The 16,789-nt window shown below is 41.5% G+C and overlaps 3 protein-coding genes across 6 annotated transcripts in view; 1 reads left to right on the forward strand and 2 right to left on the reverse strand.

Annotated features, from left to right (window-relative positions):
- The window catches only part of osp (myosin phosphatase Rho interacting protein outspread), a 77,426-nt gene that overhangs the window by 43,896 nt on the left and 16,741 nt on the right, over positions 1-16,789 (forward strand). The window lies entirely within an intron of this gene.
- Adhr (Adh-related) lies at positions 10,853-12,738 on the reverse strand. Its single transcript, XM_017241511.3, has 3 exons — positions 12,600-12,738; positions 11,686-12,090; positions 10,853-11,629 (listed from the first exon to the last, which is right to left on the reverse strand). Exons 1-3 carry the CDS (start codon positions 12,693-12,695, stop codon positions 11,312-11,314), a joined length of 819 nt encoding a protein of 272 aa, XP_017097000.2. The 5' UTR covers positions 12,696-12,738; the 3' UTR covers positions 10,853-11,311.
- Positions 12,824-14,567, reverse strand: Adh (Alcohol dehydrogenase). The gene is made up of 3 exons (XM_017241512.3): positions 14,409-14,567; positions 13,314-13,829; positions 12,824-13,254 (listed from the first exon to the last, which is right to left on the reverse strand). Exons 2-3 carry the CDS (start codon positions 13,815-13,817, stop codon positions 12,988-12,990), a joined length of 771 nt encoding a protein of 256 aa, XP_017097001.1. The 5' UTR covers positions 13,818-13,829; positions 14,409-14,567; the 3' UTR covers positions 12,824-12,987.

Below are 16,789 nucleotides of genomic sequence, written 5' to 3' on the forward strand. Positions count from 1 at the left end.
ACGATTAGGGCTGCCTCAGACGTTTTTGAATTATCACCTCGCTAATTATACGATAATTATATTCGAGAAAGCAGTGTTACACAATCAACGACTGGAAAATAATAGAAATGTTTGGGAATTCAAGAATTTTATTTAGAAATAATATAAATATTTACACAAATATGCAGTTATTTTTAAGGCGATCAATTCTGAGCACACATTAGACAAGTGGGTTAAGCACATGCATAAAAACGAAACCAAACAAACTAATTTGCACACTTGACGGGCTGACAGCTTGGAAATGACTGAATGAACGAATGAATGGAATGACTAACTGAATGAGTGATTGTCAGACAGTGAGGCAGCTGTGCTGCTGCCACTGCTGCTAATCTGCCGTCTCCCTCCGCTAATAAATAGCAATTAGAATAACATGCCAATAAATCTCGGCCAGCTAAACTCTTGGCCATAAACTGCAATCGACTTTTGTCGATGCTGCTCTACCTGAACGGAACCCGAAGCGACCTTGGCTTGCATATGAGTACGACTATGAGATGCATATTGCAGATTGTCACACTGAAAGAATAATCTTTATTCAAACATGAAAAAATGGTCTACTTGGAGGTAAAACTTTTCCTAGTGCACTTGGTAAGCCTCCTCTTCCACCTCCACGAGCTGCAGCCTGCCACCTCTTTGTCTCTGTCAGCTCCATTCATAAATAAACACAAATGTGAAACACCTCTAAATTTATATGTTAATTAGCCTGGCTGCAAGCTGAAACCGCAAATTAGCCCACGACTCGTGAGCGAGTGATGCATTTGTAACTGTCAACGGTGGAGTGGTGCGCGTGGAGGGAGTTCTGGCCGTGGGTTCGGCCTCTTCCCTTATCCACCCACCTGAAGGTGTGTTAATTGATTGCTCGCTTCTCACAGGGCCACCAATTGTTAACGGTAAACTCCGTCCAGGAGACCACCAACGCCCCAAAGAATGGCAAAAACCATCGCAGAATTCAGTGCTTAGAGATATGTGAAGAAAGCTACATAACAAAAAAACAAGTCAAGAAACAAAACTCATCTCACGGGTCCATCCATCCTGTCAGTTGGCAGAGAAAAGAAGTTAGCAGGAGAGTAGGAGCTCTACCACCTATTGTTTAAAGTCATATTTCAAAATGGCAACAATACAAAGGCTTATGCTTTTTCTAATACTCTTCTAACAGATACTTTAAAATAATGGCGATTTTTTAAATCTTTGAAATAACTTCCAATGCTGATTAACTAGAGCCTTTAAACTTGGGGCTATAACTTTTATTTTGGCTTAGAGACCAAAGTATTGTTAATGGAATATGGCCAGCTTTATTCTTCAGACCCCAACCCCCTCTCAGAGCATTCTTCTTAATGTCTTGGCTGTTTCTTTCTTCAGCTCCTCTCCATTACATAAAACAGCCAGCAGAGACAAGGCGAGACTTACGTAGACTCAGCGTCTAACGGAGATGACGTTGACTTCGAGAGATCGCGTATTGGATTTCCACGCCGTCATTGTCGTTGAATGGGGCATCTATGGTATGGGGGCAGGAGGTTGCACGGCGGGGATGTGGCAGGCAGGCTATGTGCGGTTGCATTGACGAACTGTCAGACAGTAGAGAGAGAGACGCCGCGACACAGTCGAAGGCTATATATCTAACTGTGGTGTGGTTTTATTGTGCCCATCAAGCCTAGCGGACTAGCCTTAATAAAATGTGAGTGTGTTTAAGAGCTGAGGTTACCCAGCAACTATGTAGGGATTGCTGAGCAAGCTAAAAGGGTTACACTCTAAGCTAGCTTTGATAGAAAATGATTAAAATTCTTATAATTTTAAGACTATATAAGAATATGTACCGTCTTGTACTCTCATGTCTTGAATGGTTTTTTTAATGTTCTACAGAGTTTTTGTTTAGCCCAAGCTTGAATGAGTTGGACAAGCGAATTATTGCCGAGTTACGTGTTCAGGTGTCATTACTCATGTAAAAGAATTTTTATGGCTATTTGACAAACCTTTTGTCACGTAACTCCGTGGTGCCTGAGATTCTTCCGGCAGATTCTGAATCTCCGATTTGTGCTGACTCCAGCGTATGCCACATTCGAGACTCACACCCAACAGCGAGATCTCTACTCATCTTTCTGGGGCCCAGCCTCCCGGCTAGCCCCCCCTTAGCCGACTTGCAAGATATTACTCAACTTTTTTCATTTGCTGGCGACTGACTGTTAGCTGCTGGCTTTATGCAAGTTCGCATATAGTTTTTGTCGGTATTTGTTTTGTTTTTGTCATCTGGTTCGCGCTTTGTGCAATATTGTGCAGCCAACACAAAAAAAAAAAACAGTCGGGGAGTGATATATACATATAGACATATAGAGAGGGGGCTGGAAAATAGTCGCACTAAAGTTTTCATCATAACGGTAACGGCTTTTTGCAAAATCACCAGGGAGACATTTGATGTTTGATTTCCGCGTAATTACCTTTTTTGTTACCCATGAGCTGGGAGCTGGAAGGCGGGTATGGTCGGGTATTGTTTTTCAGGCCGTTTGTTTGTTGGCTTCATTTTAAAAAGAGTGTCTCGCTTGCACCAATTGCGAAATTACGCCTCCCGGTGCAGCAGTGGGCGTGGCAGCGATGTTGCAATTGTTTTTACTTTTTTTTTGTGTCTTGCCTCCGTTTAACACGTATCGCACTAAGGTGCATTTAATAAGCCAATTGCCGCTCTCCCAGTTGCCCAGTCTTCCAGTCCCCCATAAAAAAGGCAACTGGTGATTTCCGCTCGCGCCCGTCATTTGACACGTTTAACGAAATGAAAATGATTGACGACTTGGGTGACTTGACGACTTTAGAGTGTAAGCCAGCTCTGGATTCTCCCCGAATGTATGCCTGTATGGGTCTTTCGCAATTGACGCCTCTTGCAAAACGGAAAATGGCCCCAGCTGTGGGGCCCACTGACAAGTTAATAGTTAACTCTATTAACTTTTTATGACCACAACAAGTGGTGTGTGTCGCCCCAAAGGAAGTGGCATTCACTCGAGAACAACAACACAACACAATGCAATGCACAGCGAAATAATCAATATACCATACGAATATTGAAAATGAGAGCTCTTGGCTGTTTGGTAATGACTAAATCAATAATTGACTTCCTGCGGTGCTTTGGCAACAGCAGTTGATCATTATGGCATTGATTAGTTTTCAGTTTGTCAATTTTGTTGTCTTTCATTGGAGCTGGTAATGTGATTTGTTGGCTTTGCTTGCGGTGAACATTAAATATGATTTGTTTTCAAAACAAACTTAATTGCATATTAATAGGTTAGGAGTACAACTTTGTTGTTAACGCAATGCTTGGTACACTATTATTTCTACAAAAATATTATTAGAAACTTTTATTGATTTATTCATTAATATCCATTTATTTTGAATCAATTTCGCAGTCTTTTTTCAACGATTTCTTCGATTTTTCATTCATTTAAAACGCTTTCGCAAGCAATGCCTTCAAACGCAGATCACAAAAGCGTTTCCCAATAACCCATTCGGAATGGGTGTGTTGACAAGGCTATCCAAAGTCCCCGACGCCCCCGCACAGCTGCCCATCTTCTGGGCAACGAAACAAGCCCAATTTATGAGCCGGGTTTGTGGCATCCATCATCGTGCAACTTGTCTTGTCTCCTAAAAGGGCCAAGTCGTTGTTGGGAGTATTTGTATTTGTACGAGTATCTGTATCTGGATTTCTGTATGCAAACAAGAACGCCACATAATAAACGCCAAAATGCGATCCGACAAGGGTACGGAAGAGCTGTCCGTGTTATAAATGATGGGCCCAACTCCGACTGCATCTTCCAGTCGAGATTCGAGCTCCAGCTCGAGTTCAAGCCTCTTTCTCTCCCTGAAGCCTTTTACTCTAGCGCCACATGCCACGGCAAAAGATCTAAGACCATGTTGCACATCACAAGATTGTCTGTCCGACGGACTGTCTGGCTGTCCGTCTGTGTCGGAGTATGTCTAAATGTTGGAGGCCCACGCATTCTCCGGCTAAAAAATATCCCAGCGAGAGCCGGGAAACCTGCTGCATCATTTTTCACTCGAAGATTGCATAATGATTGACAATTCATTATGCCAGCCGGCTCTCTCAGGCTTCAAGGAATAAAAAGGCCACTGTAAAAACTTATACAAAATTCCTATTTTTCCTAAGACTTGAGAAAACTTATAATAATATCTTAAACTATCAAAAGTATATGGGCTTGGATTTTTTTTCAGTGCTTTAGAGAGAACCATGGGCTTTTAATGGCCCACCAGATTAGGCATCTTCCAATAAGGAAGTGTGTTTGTTCTTCTTAAGTCTGTGTTCTTGCATCTATTAACTGACTAATGAATCTTTTGAATTTTTTTCTTTCATTTCAGGTGAGTGAAGATTAAGTAAAGAATAAAGCAAGATATACAGAAATCAATCTGAGTAAGTAGAAACTCAATTGCTGGCGAAGTATCAAGGTCGGCTGTTCGTTTAATTGAAAAATCCACAAAGGTGTGACCGCAAAAGCGAAACAACACAAAAATATCGTGAACTTTCGAAAACAATAGAGAGATCCGAGTACGAGTTCGAGTACTTGGCCCCAACCGAGGGACCGACTGCAATTGAGCTTCAGAGATATTGCACAACTTTGCCGGTCGTTTCGCACACCTGTTGCTGCTGCTGGTGCCTTTGAGACTCGGTCGATGTCTAATTGAAGCAATTAGTGAACCCATTATGGCATTTTTTCTTCGATTTTTTTCAGTTGGTTTTCTATTTTGGTTATGTTGTCTCTTTTTCGTTGCCCTGGCCGATTCAATTAGTTTGTTTTTGTACTCCGGCAGGGGATGGCAGGGGGTCTGCGGCTCATAATTAGCTCGAGTTTAGCTGAGTGGGGTCCGGGAACCTCATCTATCCATCTATGTATCTCTGGTGCGCCTATGACAACACAGACTGTAATAAAAAAGTGTACAAAAACTCTGACAAAAGACAATTGACCTTCGTTAGTCAAAAGTTCATTTGCATCAATTTATTATGGCATACTGCTCTCTGAACTGTGGGAGATATTTGCGCAAACTTGACACAAAACGTGGCTTACATGGCTATAAAAAAATACATAAAGCCATCAGAACTAGGTTAAAGAAGCACATGAGTTAAAAATTGGTAGTTTTATTGTACAACTCTAGGCAGTTATTTTAAGTGATTTACATATATTCTTATGGTATATGCTCTTATGGTAATCTTCTGCATTTTCCAAAAGCATCCATGTATGAACACCGTTTCCCAAAAGCAATAGGTTGTTCAACTTCCCAAGTTAGAGCTCGAATACACAGAATATTGTATAGATATATTGTTAATATTGTTAAAAGTCCAATCAAATAGCGCCTGGGAGCAACCATTGCTGTAAGTCTCGTCTTTGCTTTAAATCAGAAGTGCTACTGGAGGGAGCAGTTTCATGAAATCGGTATTAATACTTATTAACATGCTTATAAAAACTGCAATCAGCATTTCCAGATAACCCTTACAGGTCATGAAAACAAAAAGAATTATGTGAAGTTCATACATAAGTAACTTTACACTACAAACGATTATAAAGAATCTTTATAAAACAACTTGAAACGCATTTGCATTATTTTTAAAATGTCACCTCTCTAGCAACTTGCAACTTGAAAATCTTACTAAATTGTTACCTGTCTGGCTTGTTAGCTTTAAAAAGAAAATATTGGCAATTTTCATAAATCAACCGAAAAACCCGACAGCAAATTAACCTGAGCAACGACCTTCAACCTTCGCCGCAATGCAGAAGCCTCATTATTGTGGCCACGTGTATGCATCAATCCATATGACTTTATCTCGTTTAAAGAGTGTCTTCTTGTGTCTTGACTTCGCCATGGCCACAAATCACACATAGCTGTCAGATGGCCTGACAAAATATTGGGGGTATTCCGGCGGTTGGCCAGCACTGGAAATGGCTGACATTTAATGCCATGTCATTGCAAAAAAAATATATATATGAAAAAATAAAAGAAAAAGAAACCGAATCTGTAAATGAGTTCAATGAACGGGCGACAAACAAAACGAACCAACAATCAACGTCAATCAATGGGCAACTGATTTACGATGCCCCAACATACATATGTTGATGGACACCCCTCGTCCGATTGCATATGTGCATTTTTCGAGTCTTGCAACCGAATCACTCTCGGAGTTTGTTCACCCAACGGGGAATGGGAATGGAGCGCCATTTCCAAATATCCATATAAATATTTTTGGCTGCGGTTGTTGCTGCCCTGGCAGTGTTATTTTTGTTGCTTTTCTACTGCAACCTGCTTGGGTAATATCATATTTTAGCAAAACTTGTTGAAAATTCCAAGACACCAATACAATGACTCGCCGCAACATACACGCCGAGCTGACCAAGCTCTAATAACTAATGGCCAAGAGCGGAGCGGGCCAGTTGGCGGCTTTGGCGCAATTTGAGACTCGATTTCTTGCACCTAGATACAAGGTGGCCCAGGCAGGATGGCTGGCAGTCAGCTAGCATTTTTCAAGCTGGAAAACAAGAAATGAAAGCTGGCCTCGATTGGGCTTTAAATACCCTTACATTTTTTTTTTTAAATATTTATAGTCAATGAGTAACTAAACTTAATATAGAATTTTAAATAGAAATATTGGCAATATTAGATGTTACTTGAAATTTAAGTGCTTTTTTGACAAATGTGGGGAGAAGAATTCTTAATTTATCAAAATATTATTTATAATTTATTATATCCCCTTCATAATATGTACATTTGGCCTTTTATATTCCTTTATTTGTGAATTTTTAAGAAAGATTCTCCTCACCATTAATAAATGCGTGGTGAAAGGCTTTTTTTTTAATGTCTGATTTTTTGTATGTGTGTGGCCGATGGGGGGAAGTTGCTTGAAATATCCTGGCCAGAGGAGCTCCACAAATCTTCCAGTTCTACTCAGCTGCTCTTAAATTTTCCAGAGTGCTTTCCCCTGGCCTTAACTCTCCGTAACCACAATTGGCACAGAGAAAAATATCCTGACTCTGGATGAAAAAATTCTTTTTGTCTTGCAGTTTAACTTTAAAAATTTATTTTTTTTTATCTCAGTGCAGCTCTAAATGATGCAAGGCAGCAAAATGTTGCGAGAAATTGTTGCGGCAACTTTTTCTCGTTGCACTTTTGTGGGTAACTGCAACAACAACCACGACGTTCTAAATGTTACGTTATATTATTGCATGTTGCTGCTGATGCTGATGCTTCTGCTGCTGTTGCAGTTGCTCTCGGTTGCTGCAACTCTTCTGCAGATGCGCCTCGAATTGGGTCTCTTGGCTCTGGGCGCTACAGCAGTAGCCTTTGTTGTTGCTGGTCTGCGGTTGTGCTTTTATTGTGTAATCTGCAGATAACGGCATTTAATGGCTGAATGAGTTTGCCAGAGAATGGAAAAGCCAGAAAGGGAGGCCAAATAGCCGCGACTGGGAGCAGGAGGGCAGGGAGCAACCTGGTCCAAACGCATTCCGAACGAGCCCGTTTACTGATCATTTTCCTGCAACATTTTCGATAACTTAATTTTTTTTCGGCCAAGCAGCCTCAGCAGTTTCTTCAGCTTTTGGCCGGCCAGGGGGAATTACTTTCTGGGCCGTTGAAGCGTGGCGCTAATCGATTTCTATTGCCGCAATTTTGCTTGCCATCAAATTTTAAATTGCCAAATTATTTCACAATTCGTTGTTTTTCCGTTAGTTTCCACCATTTGGCAGGTCTTTCGTGAGGCATTATAAATTGAATTCGAAATACTTGTTTTATGAATAGAGTTGTTGATTGGATCGCTGAGCCAGATAATCACAGGGAACTTAAAAACCTTAAAAGTATTTCAAATTGTCTTTAAAAAGTTTTCTTTTATAGAGCTTTTGACCTACAGAGTTCTTCTTTTCTATCTATGCCTATGAGATCCTTTAAAATTTCCCAAGTCTTTTTGTGCAATCCACACCCATTTATCTAAAAAAAAAAAAAAAGAAAATCCATATACGGAACGTTCAAAATACAATGTTCCAGCAACTAATAACAGTAAACGTTGAACTACTGGCCAAGATTGATTCAACGATTGCCTCACATCATCGTCGTCATCATCATCTTGCCAATCAATACCGTGACCCACCCCCTGGACTCCCAAAGGGACAAGCAGCCAGACAAAATGCAATTCCCCCAACAACACCAACACACGCAGAGAGTTCAGAACGTCAGAAGCACTGCCTTGAGATCTGTCTGAGTGACTCCTCAACGAAACTTGGCTCAAATCAACTCCTCGGCTAGCTGAGCGACTGTCTCTACTGACTGGCCAGATCACTTGCTGGCTAGAAGCACCAACAGCAGCAGCAGCAGCAACATCAACAACGACAGCAACAACATCTACGTCGACGATGATGGCGACACATGCTATGGGTACATAGCATAAAAATTACTTCCTGATTGTGTTACATGCACCCAGGACCGGTCCCAATGCCCCCTTCCATGCTCCACCCTTTTTGGATCCCTCTTTGAGAATATTGCTTATTTATACACTGGAAATTATTATAAAAGTAGCATTGATATTATTTTATAGTTTATGGTAGATGGATGAGCTTTGGATTATTCCTGGTGGAATTCTGGTTAGCCAATTTTTCTCAGTACACTGACATCTCTTCACATACGTCTCTTGTAGATACAAAGTTTCTGCCCAAGGCTGAAACGGTTACGGATAACATGCGTGGGCAAAAAAAAAAACAACTCCCGGCAAGGTGCCCCTCCCGGTTAAACCGGGTGGTGACCCTACATCCAGCTGCGGATCAAGAGCAGCGAGATGTGTATCGCAAAAAGTGTCAATGGACGCAAATTTACAAAATGTGCTCCATTCCTGCCGCCATTGTTGTGTAGGGGCATTTGTCGGGCCCATTGTCGCCCGGCACGTGTCGGAATCTCAGATCGCCGGCTCAGGTTCTGTGCTCCACTCCCGAATCTGGAATCGCTTGTCCATGGTCCATGAATTCAGAGTCGAGCAAGGAAGGGGTTAGTAGAAGCGTTTTCAAGCGACGACCCCCGGAGGGCAAGTAACGTTTTTGCCTGTCATTTTTCTTCATGTTTATTTTTCGCTTACTGCATTTTCTGGCATTTAAGCCCCACTCTGATCTATCTGTCTTTTGCTTGGCTATGGCTTCGGCTTTGGCAATGGCTATGGCTATGGCTACAGCCTTTTGAGCCGGCTGTTTGAGTTTCTGTGTCAGTCCCAAACCCGGAGCACTTGTCGTGATTAGTTTAGAAAAATGTTGGCTATTAATTTGCTGCCTTGAGTAACACTTGTTATTTGGCTTCGCATTTCGCATACTCGTATAATCTTGTCTGACCGCCTGGTGCCATGTGCGAACCATAGATAATCTATATGCGCCGCTCCGAACTCCGCATCCACGTCCCACGTCCACATCTCAGTTGCAAAGCTACAGAGCCGCATACAAATGGGTCTTGGCTTTCGTAGTCGATTGTGCGGGCTTGTGCTCTCGAATCTAACATGTGTTCCATACGCTTTTCTTTATTTTTTTGTCGTTTTTTTATGTTTCTTATGAAACGAATCAAGATTGGTGAACTTTGCTCGAGGAAACTAGATCAAAAATGTTTATGCAAAAAACTAAAAAACACCCATGCAGTTGGAGTTATTTAAGAACTTATAGATAATAAATATTATTAAGCTTCATAAATATTGAATGAGTTCCCATCAGATCTGAGCTTTATTATCTCACAAATACACCGTAAACAGTTGGCTCGATCCGTGCAGTTGCATAATCGCAATCTTCTTCGGCCGTGGCGTGCATCCGTCAGGTTAATTAGTAAAATACCTGGTGACCAGGCACGTATTGCCATTTAAAAAGCATCAGTTTTTTTTTGTAATTTTTGAGTTGATTAATCTCCACCTACTGCCGGTAACCGGTCGGTCGCATGCTTTTGTGCGATCTCAGTAACAAAAAAATCAAACTGGCCGAAAACTAAATGCTCTTGAATGGAATCTAGGGCTTTTGGTAATCTAATAGTCCCAAAGAAAAGAAAGAAATTGTGAATTTAATAAGAAACCACAAAGATAGTTGGGGAACCTATCAAGTTTTAATACTTTGTGTTTCGGTTAGCCAACCTACCCCAACATTTATCCGAATCACGGCCTCTCCCATTTTGGCTATTATGCCCTAACCAATCGATTACTTCCTGCATTTTTAAATGTCCCCCCTTGGCTGCCAGCAGTTTGCCAAATTAATCAAGCGTGTGCCAAAAAGCCAAGAGGAAGAAACCAGAAAATTAAACGAAAAAAGGAAAAAAACGGAGTTATAAATGAAAAATGCTGGACAATTGCATGGTTCGCTTACAGTGACTAATCGATTTATGGAATTAAGTTGCGCCGCGGAAAGGAAAGCAAACTGCATCTATGGCGGCCAACGGGCACTGGGCGATGGAAAAATGTTTTAATATGGCCCCAGCCGGCCGTCTGACCGAAACTATTCCATCCAGGCGGTTCCGTTGGTTCCATTCCGCTGCGTTGGGTCCTCAATGTCCGATGTCCGTTGTCCGATTGCTCTGTGGCTCTTTTTGGTCTGGTGGCTATTGATTTTTTTACGAGCCACTAAGGAGGAAGACAACGGCAACGCACTCGATTTGGAAGTATGCCAAGGCATCGGGCCCACAGTTCAACCTACTCCATCTGAATCCCCTCCAGCCCACCTCTCGGGAAACCGCACTTCTATATACATTTCCTCCCTGGCGATGTGTCGGCAGATTTGTTTGTTTTCACATTCGATTCTCGGTCGCTCGATTGGTTTCCATCGGCCCGGTGTGTGTGCGTTTGGAAATGTGCCAAAGTTCATTGCACGGCATTGCTCTGGCGAAATTTCGACAAGCATTCGCACACTCGAGATGGCTCATGAAATGCACGAGAAAAAGCTGTGGATATTGATGGGGAAAACCCTTGAACGGGTGCTCTTGGCTTTCTATTGGGAAATCAACAGAAAATGACCCAGAATTCTGTAAGGTTTTTATGGTGTGTAGCTTAAATTTATTTTTAATTCTTACCCATTTTGTCAAACATTTAAACTTAGAAAAAAATCATTGAAAAAGCTTTTCCAAATATAGTTCCATCTAATTATAACGCCCGTATGAGTGTGCTGCATACTTTTAGGCACCGCTCATATGCGCCATTATTATTTCACACCCTTCTGTATGACCCATATCTATTGTTAGTTGAAGAAATAGTTGCCTACTTTTTGTGACAGTTTGTGTTTTATTAGGCGGATACTTAATTTTGGTCGTCGTCGTCATTGCTCTGCATGTAGTGCAAGAACTGATCGGCCATGTGCCAGTACCAATGCAACTTGACCAACTCGAGTCCGCCCTTGTCGGCAATCCAAATTTGTCCGTTTTCTCCTCGCTGGATGGCATTGACGATATTCTGGCCACAGACGGCTGTCGATTGGCAAGGGGCGTGGCGGAGGCGATCGGCAAAGGTTTGGCCGTATTCCAGAAACGCCTTCAGCTCCCTGTCCACAAAAACTGTTGTGGGTCCACAACATACAGCCATAACTGCCACGCCGTTTTGGGAATAATAGAGCGGATCCTATCAGAGGAATATAAAGAATTACTTATTACATTTATTAAATTTGTATAACTTACCGCCAAGCTTCTGGTAAAGCCAATAACTCCAAATTTGGAAGCACTGTAGGCGCAAAAGACTGGCGATGGGTCCAACCCAATGACAGAGGTAACATTCACAATCAGCCCGCCCGAACCTCCCATTTTCCTATCCATATAGGGCAGAACAGTGGCCACAGTATTCATCATTCCGGTCAGATTCGTGTTGATGGTGGCAGCAATATTGTTTTCATCGCACAAGGTAGCCCCATAGATGAGTACATCGATGTAATCCATTTGTACCATGACTTCATCGAAGTACTGTTTCATTTCCTCCCTGGCCATGGTTACATCGTAGGTCCAAAAAAATATCTGGGTGCTAGGCTTTATCGACTGTAGTTGTGCAATAGCTTGAGGGTTTTCCACACTTTGTAATATGGCTAGTTTCTAAACAAAGTGGGGAAACTCAAGTGAATAGGTTCTAATAAACTGCGGAAGCTTCTAAATTTTCTTTGTTTGTTGACTAATTCGATAACCGAGTAGCGTTGGCAGTATTTTAATTGCTTATCTGAAGTTGAATATCAGATAAAAGGCATTCCAAATTTTAGGTACATTTAAATATTAATATACTCTTATCTTGTTTCTTTCAAAGCGACAGTAAATCATTGAAAAATTTAAATTTTAGTTGTAAGTAAGAAAAATATTATAATTTATATTCCGATATGCAAAAGTGATAACTGAGCTCAGCCCAAAACTGAAACATAAACCTAATTGTAGGAGCAATAAAGGCAGCGCGAGAAACAAACATGAAAAACTCATTAACTTAATTAGTTTCGACAGCGACTGGCCGGACTAGTTTCGAGTTCGACTTGGCTTGGAGCCGCCTTGCGAAGGCAGTCCCCATCCCAGCCGATCAGATTCAACTCCAATTCCGATTACGATTCCGATCCACTCACCGCTATGTTCTTGGTCATGAGAACCTTGCTGGTTTCGAGTGCGATTCCTCCACAGTCCGCCACATAGCAGACATGCTTGCCCGTCAAATCGAACATTCTTTTCCGCTTTCCTCGAGCTCTGCTTTACGACTGATTGGTGGATCGGAGTCCGCATAGGCCTCATAGGCCACTCCTGCCTTGCCCCTTTATCTATTTTCCATTTTAATTAAGTGCCGAGCTTATCGTTTGTTGTTTCTCAATTTTTGTATAATTTTGGATCTTCTACAGTTTTATTATCGTATAAGAGGGAAATGTGAGTGCGCCTTATTGCAAATCAAATCAAATCAGACTTCTTGCTTTGCGTGTATATCGAATATGAACTAATGCTAGTGGGGTATGAGTATCCTCCTTAGATGCCAGAGTCCCAGTACTTTTTCCACTCGATGTCCTCCAGGGTACCTTTGTCGAGGAACCAGAGACCGCCGTTCTTGTTCAGCTCGATGGCCTTGACGAAGTTCGTGGCGCATTCCTGGGTGGTCTGGGTGGGGTGCTCCAAGAGCTTCTCGGCCACCTTGGGCTCAACATCCAGCCAGGAGTTGAACTTGTGCACCAGGGTGGTGCGAGTGATGCCAGGGTTCACGGTGTAGGCGGTCACACCGGTGATGGGAGCCAGTTTCTATTAAAATGGGGATATTATTATTGGCATTTCACAGGACAATCCACAATAGAACTTACGGCCAGGGAGCTGGTGAAGTTGACAACGGCAGCCTTGGTGCCAGAGTAGACGGGCACCTGGTAGATGGCATTGAAACCAGTCACGGAGCCAATGTTGCAGATGATGCCTCCTGGTCCGCCCTTGCGAATGTCCCAGAAGTCCAGGATGGCGGTGGTGGTGTTCACCAGACCAGTGTAGTTGACAGCGATGGTGGCCTCGATCTTGTGGTCATCCAGGATACCAGCTCCGTTGATCAGGATGTCCACGGTCTTCAGCTTGTCGAAGATGGTCTTCAACAACTTCTTGGTCTCGGTAATGGGCACGGTCACATCGTATGGGATGAAGGTGACGGTCACCTTGGGATTAATCTTCTGCAGTTCGGTGATGACAGCCGGGTTGTTGATGCGGTCCAGGATGACCAGGTTCTTCAGGTCGCGCTTGAGCAGCTCCTTGGTGGTGTCCAGGCCGATGCCTCCCAGACCAGCCACGAAGATCACGTTCTTGTTGGTGAGTGAGAGTGGCATTGCTGTAGCGATCTGTTTGAAAGAGGGCTAGTTTAATTGTTGGTCTCCAGTTCGCTACTGCCCCGTATTTATAGGAAGAAGTCCCCCCAGAAGCTTTGATTACGTGGAGCTTTCGTCGACCATTATCAGTCGTTACGTGATAATCTGGCTGCCATACGTTAGCGCCGACGGCTCTGCCAGGTTTTCGGCTTGTTTGTTTTTTTCCGGCACTCTTCGGTTTGTTTTTGTTTGGGATATGGTGCCGGCAAGCTTTTTCTAGATTAGCATTTTGTTAGTATGTGGGTAAATTATGTTTAACGGCGTCTGATTTTGCGCGCGCCTCGGTTCGTTTGGAAAATTACTGCTAGTCTACACGCGCATAGTTTTTTTTGTTTTTATTTGTTTTGAGATAGCCAGCGCCGGCAAGGCCCCTTTTAACAGGGACGGACAATGTTAAGAAGTCTATTTTTAGAAGTTAACTAACAGATCGGTCTCGGCTATTGAGAAACTTATTATTCGGCACCAGCCCCCAAATTAGAATATTCGTCTAATTTTCCCGCAAATCAGCAGCGAGGCTTGATTTGATCGGTCGGCCTGTCAGCGGCTACTTACTTGATTAGTTGAGTGAAGAAATGCAACTTTCGTTAGCCGGTCTGCTGAACTGCACCTGACAACTGCACTGAGACAATAATCGGAGTCCTAGACCTCGGCTTCGCCTTAAATACTCTTCCGCCTGTGGGCGGCTCAGTTGCACTCGTCGCCGTCGCTGACGCCGACTGCAACGGCGACAGAATAGCTGCAATAATATGTAAAATGCAATAATATTACTCAAACAAACGATCTGCAAATGAATGAGGGGCAAATGGGAGATAGGCAAGAGTAGCTGAAAGTACACTCAACAATTTTTAATAAGAAACTTTTTGGAAAAATAAAAAAAAGGCGAGAAATTTAAAAAAAAATTGTATTATAATATTCAACACATGTTTTAAAATTCAATTTTCAAAAAAACTTATAAAAATAATAAATATTGGCCTTCAATATTCTAAAATCAATATTCAGAAGTATTCAATAAACTTAAATTTACCATTTTTCAAAACAATTAGCACCATTTTTTTGTCAAAACATTATTTATTGGTAAATAATTTTTCAACACGAGCTACATATCTTTGAAAACAAATTTTTAATATAAATTTTAACATTGAGAACCTAATTTTCTTAAAATAAATATAGTTATACATCTGCTACGTAGGAAAATGAAAAAAATATACAACTTTTTTCATTTACTGAATATATTTTTGGTTCAGTGTACACGAACTGGGAGCAGACAGTATGAGCTTTAACCTTGGGTGAATGTCAAATAGTGTGAGCAGCAGTCTAGAACTATCCCGGCTTGTTTTTCTTCTTGTTGTGGTCGCAATTGAACTATGCCTTAATTTGCATATGTGTAACGGAGATACAACGTGGGGGGAAGTTCAAAATTGGTGGGGGCTGGACGGACAGCTGCCCTGAATCAATCTATAAAGGCAAGCTGGCAGCCAACACGCCCCCAAAAACGCAGCTCATTAGCATGCTCGCTTGTCCACAGGCCGGGGCAGCGACCAAGCCCACTTTATGGCCGAGCTGGACTAGCGGTTTCAAGTGGGCACTTGTGCAAAGAGAGCGCAGTACATGTGCAGTTGAATAGCTACAGTTAAGTGTTAACCCATCATAAACAAAAAATTTGGCCAAATATAAATTTAATAGGTGGTACGATTTGAAGCCTTAAACCTTTGCTGAGACTAATTTATATATTTTTTTTAAATTAAAATCTGAAATTAAAAATGTAATCTAAAATTAAATTATAAAAAATAACTTATCTGAAGGACCCATAAAATGGTTTTTCTAAAAAAATTATATTTTTATAAATAAAGATAAAGATAAAAATTTTATAAATAATAAGCAAGTTCGTGTCCTAACTCAAAAGCGTTGAAGTCTTTCGATTATGTAATATGCTTATCCTTAAAAGAAATAGTGGAAAGTTCAATTTTTCTTTAAAAACGCCTTCTAAAAGATCATAAAAACATATCCCACCATAAGTATATCAACTCAATCCAATCTTATAAAATATTTATCTATAAACTAGATCCAGCAAACTTCCAGACCATATTCAGAGATTTCAGAGGGTTAAGTTTATTGCGGGAGGGGCTGCCGTTTGCGATGGCACGTGTGATGAGTGCGAGAGAGATAAGTATGCGGAAGAAATGAGCTTTCAATTTGCATATAAAAAACTTGAACCTGTTTCTTGATGTGGCATATAGTATACCCACGCTTAGATCTCGGTCTATATGTGGGTTAGGGCCTATATATAAATTATCTCTATTAATATTGCTTTTCACCTCTGGGGAAAACAGGGATTTCTGGATTATTCTTTCCAGTCGTTGCTTTAAATTTTTACTTAATCTATTTATACCAAATGGGCTATATAATTTATTATCTATTAAAATTTTTTAATAAGCTTAAGGGGCCAATCCTATGTTATCACTAATCATGCACTGACGCTTTGAAAATGCATGTTTTTAGAAGTTCTATCATTGCTGGTGATTCCCTCATCGAATTTTTACCGCAATCGATAATTGGCGTTCCTATTGACCCATTAATCAAACTAGTTGCCCCACCAACCTGGCAACGCCTCGTGTAGCGATATAAACATCGTATGACTGTTTTTTTCCCCAGACGACTTTCTGATATGGTCCCCGGGTCTGGTCAAGACTGGGCTATATATTTCTTATCAGCAGACGTGCCTAACATCTTCGTATTATTTGGGGGCCAGGCAACCCGTCGCTTGTTTATTTTTCCACTACTCCATACACCGAGAGAAAACTATATAAAGTAAATTTTGAACAGAATAACTTTATTTTTAATCTTTGAATATTTCTAACATATAATATACTCTTATTTCTATTAATATAATTTTATTTTCCGGTGTACACTGTACAGTGGGCTGTGCGCGCCCT

The sequence above is a fragment of the Drosophila bipectinata genome, chromosome 2L, assembly GCF_030179905.1.
Source record: "Drosophila bipectinata strain 14024-0381.07 chromosome 2L, DbipHiC1v2, whole genome shotgun sequence".
Classification (NCBI taxonomy): Eukaryota; Metazoa; Arthropoda; class Insecta; order Diptera; family Drosophilidae; genus Drosophila; species Drosophila bipectinata.

What these genes read in the sequence shown, in the direction of transcription:
- Adhr (XM_017241511.3), bottom strand. Translation starts at nt 12,695, where the DNA reads ATGTTCGATTTGACGGGCAAGCATGTCTGCTATGTGGCGGACTGTGGA. An exon ending in TCATGACCAAGAACATAGCG is followed by an intron (nt 12,091 to 12,599) that starts GTGAGTGGATCG and finishes CACTTTGTTTAG; the next exon opens with AAACTAGCCATATTACAAAG. An exon ending in GCTTTACCAGAAGCTTGGCG is followed by an intron (nt 11,630 to 11,685) that starts GTAAGTTATACA and finishes TTCCTCTGATAG; the next exon opens with GATCCGCTCTATTATTCCCA.
- Adh (XM_017241512.3), bottom strand. Translation starts at nt 13,817, where the DNA reads ATGCCACTCTCACTCACCAACAAGAACGTGATCTTCGTGGCTGGTCTG. An exon ending in ACTTCACCAGCTCCCTGGCC is followed by an intron (nt 13,255 to 13,313) that starts GTAAGTTCTATT and finishes CCATTTTAATAG; the next exon opens with AAACTGGCTCCCATCACCGG.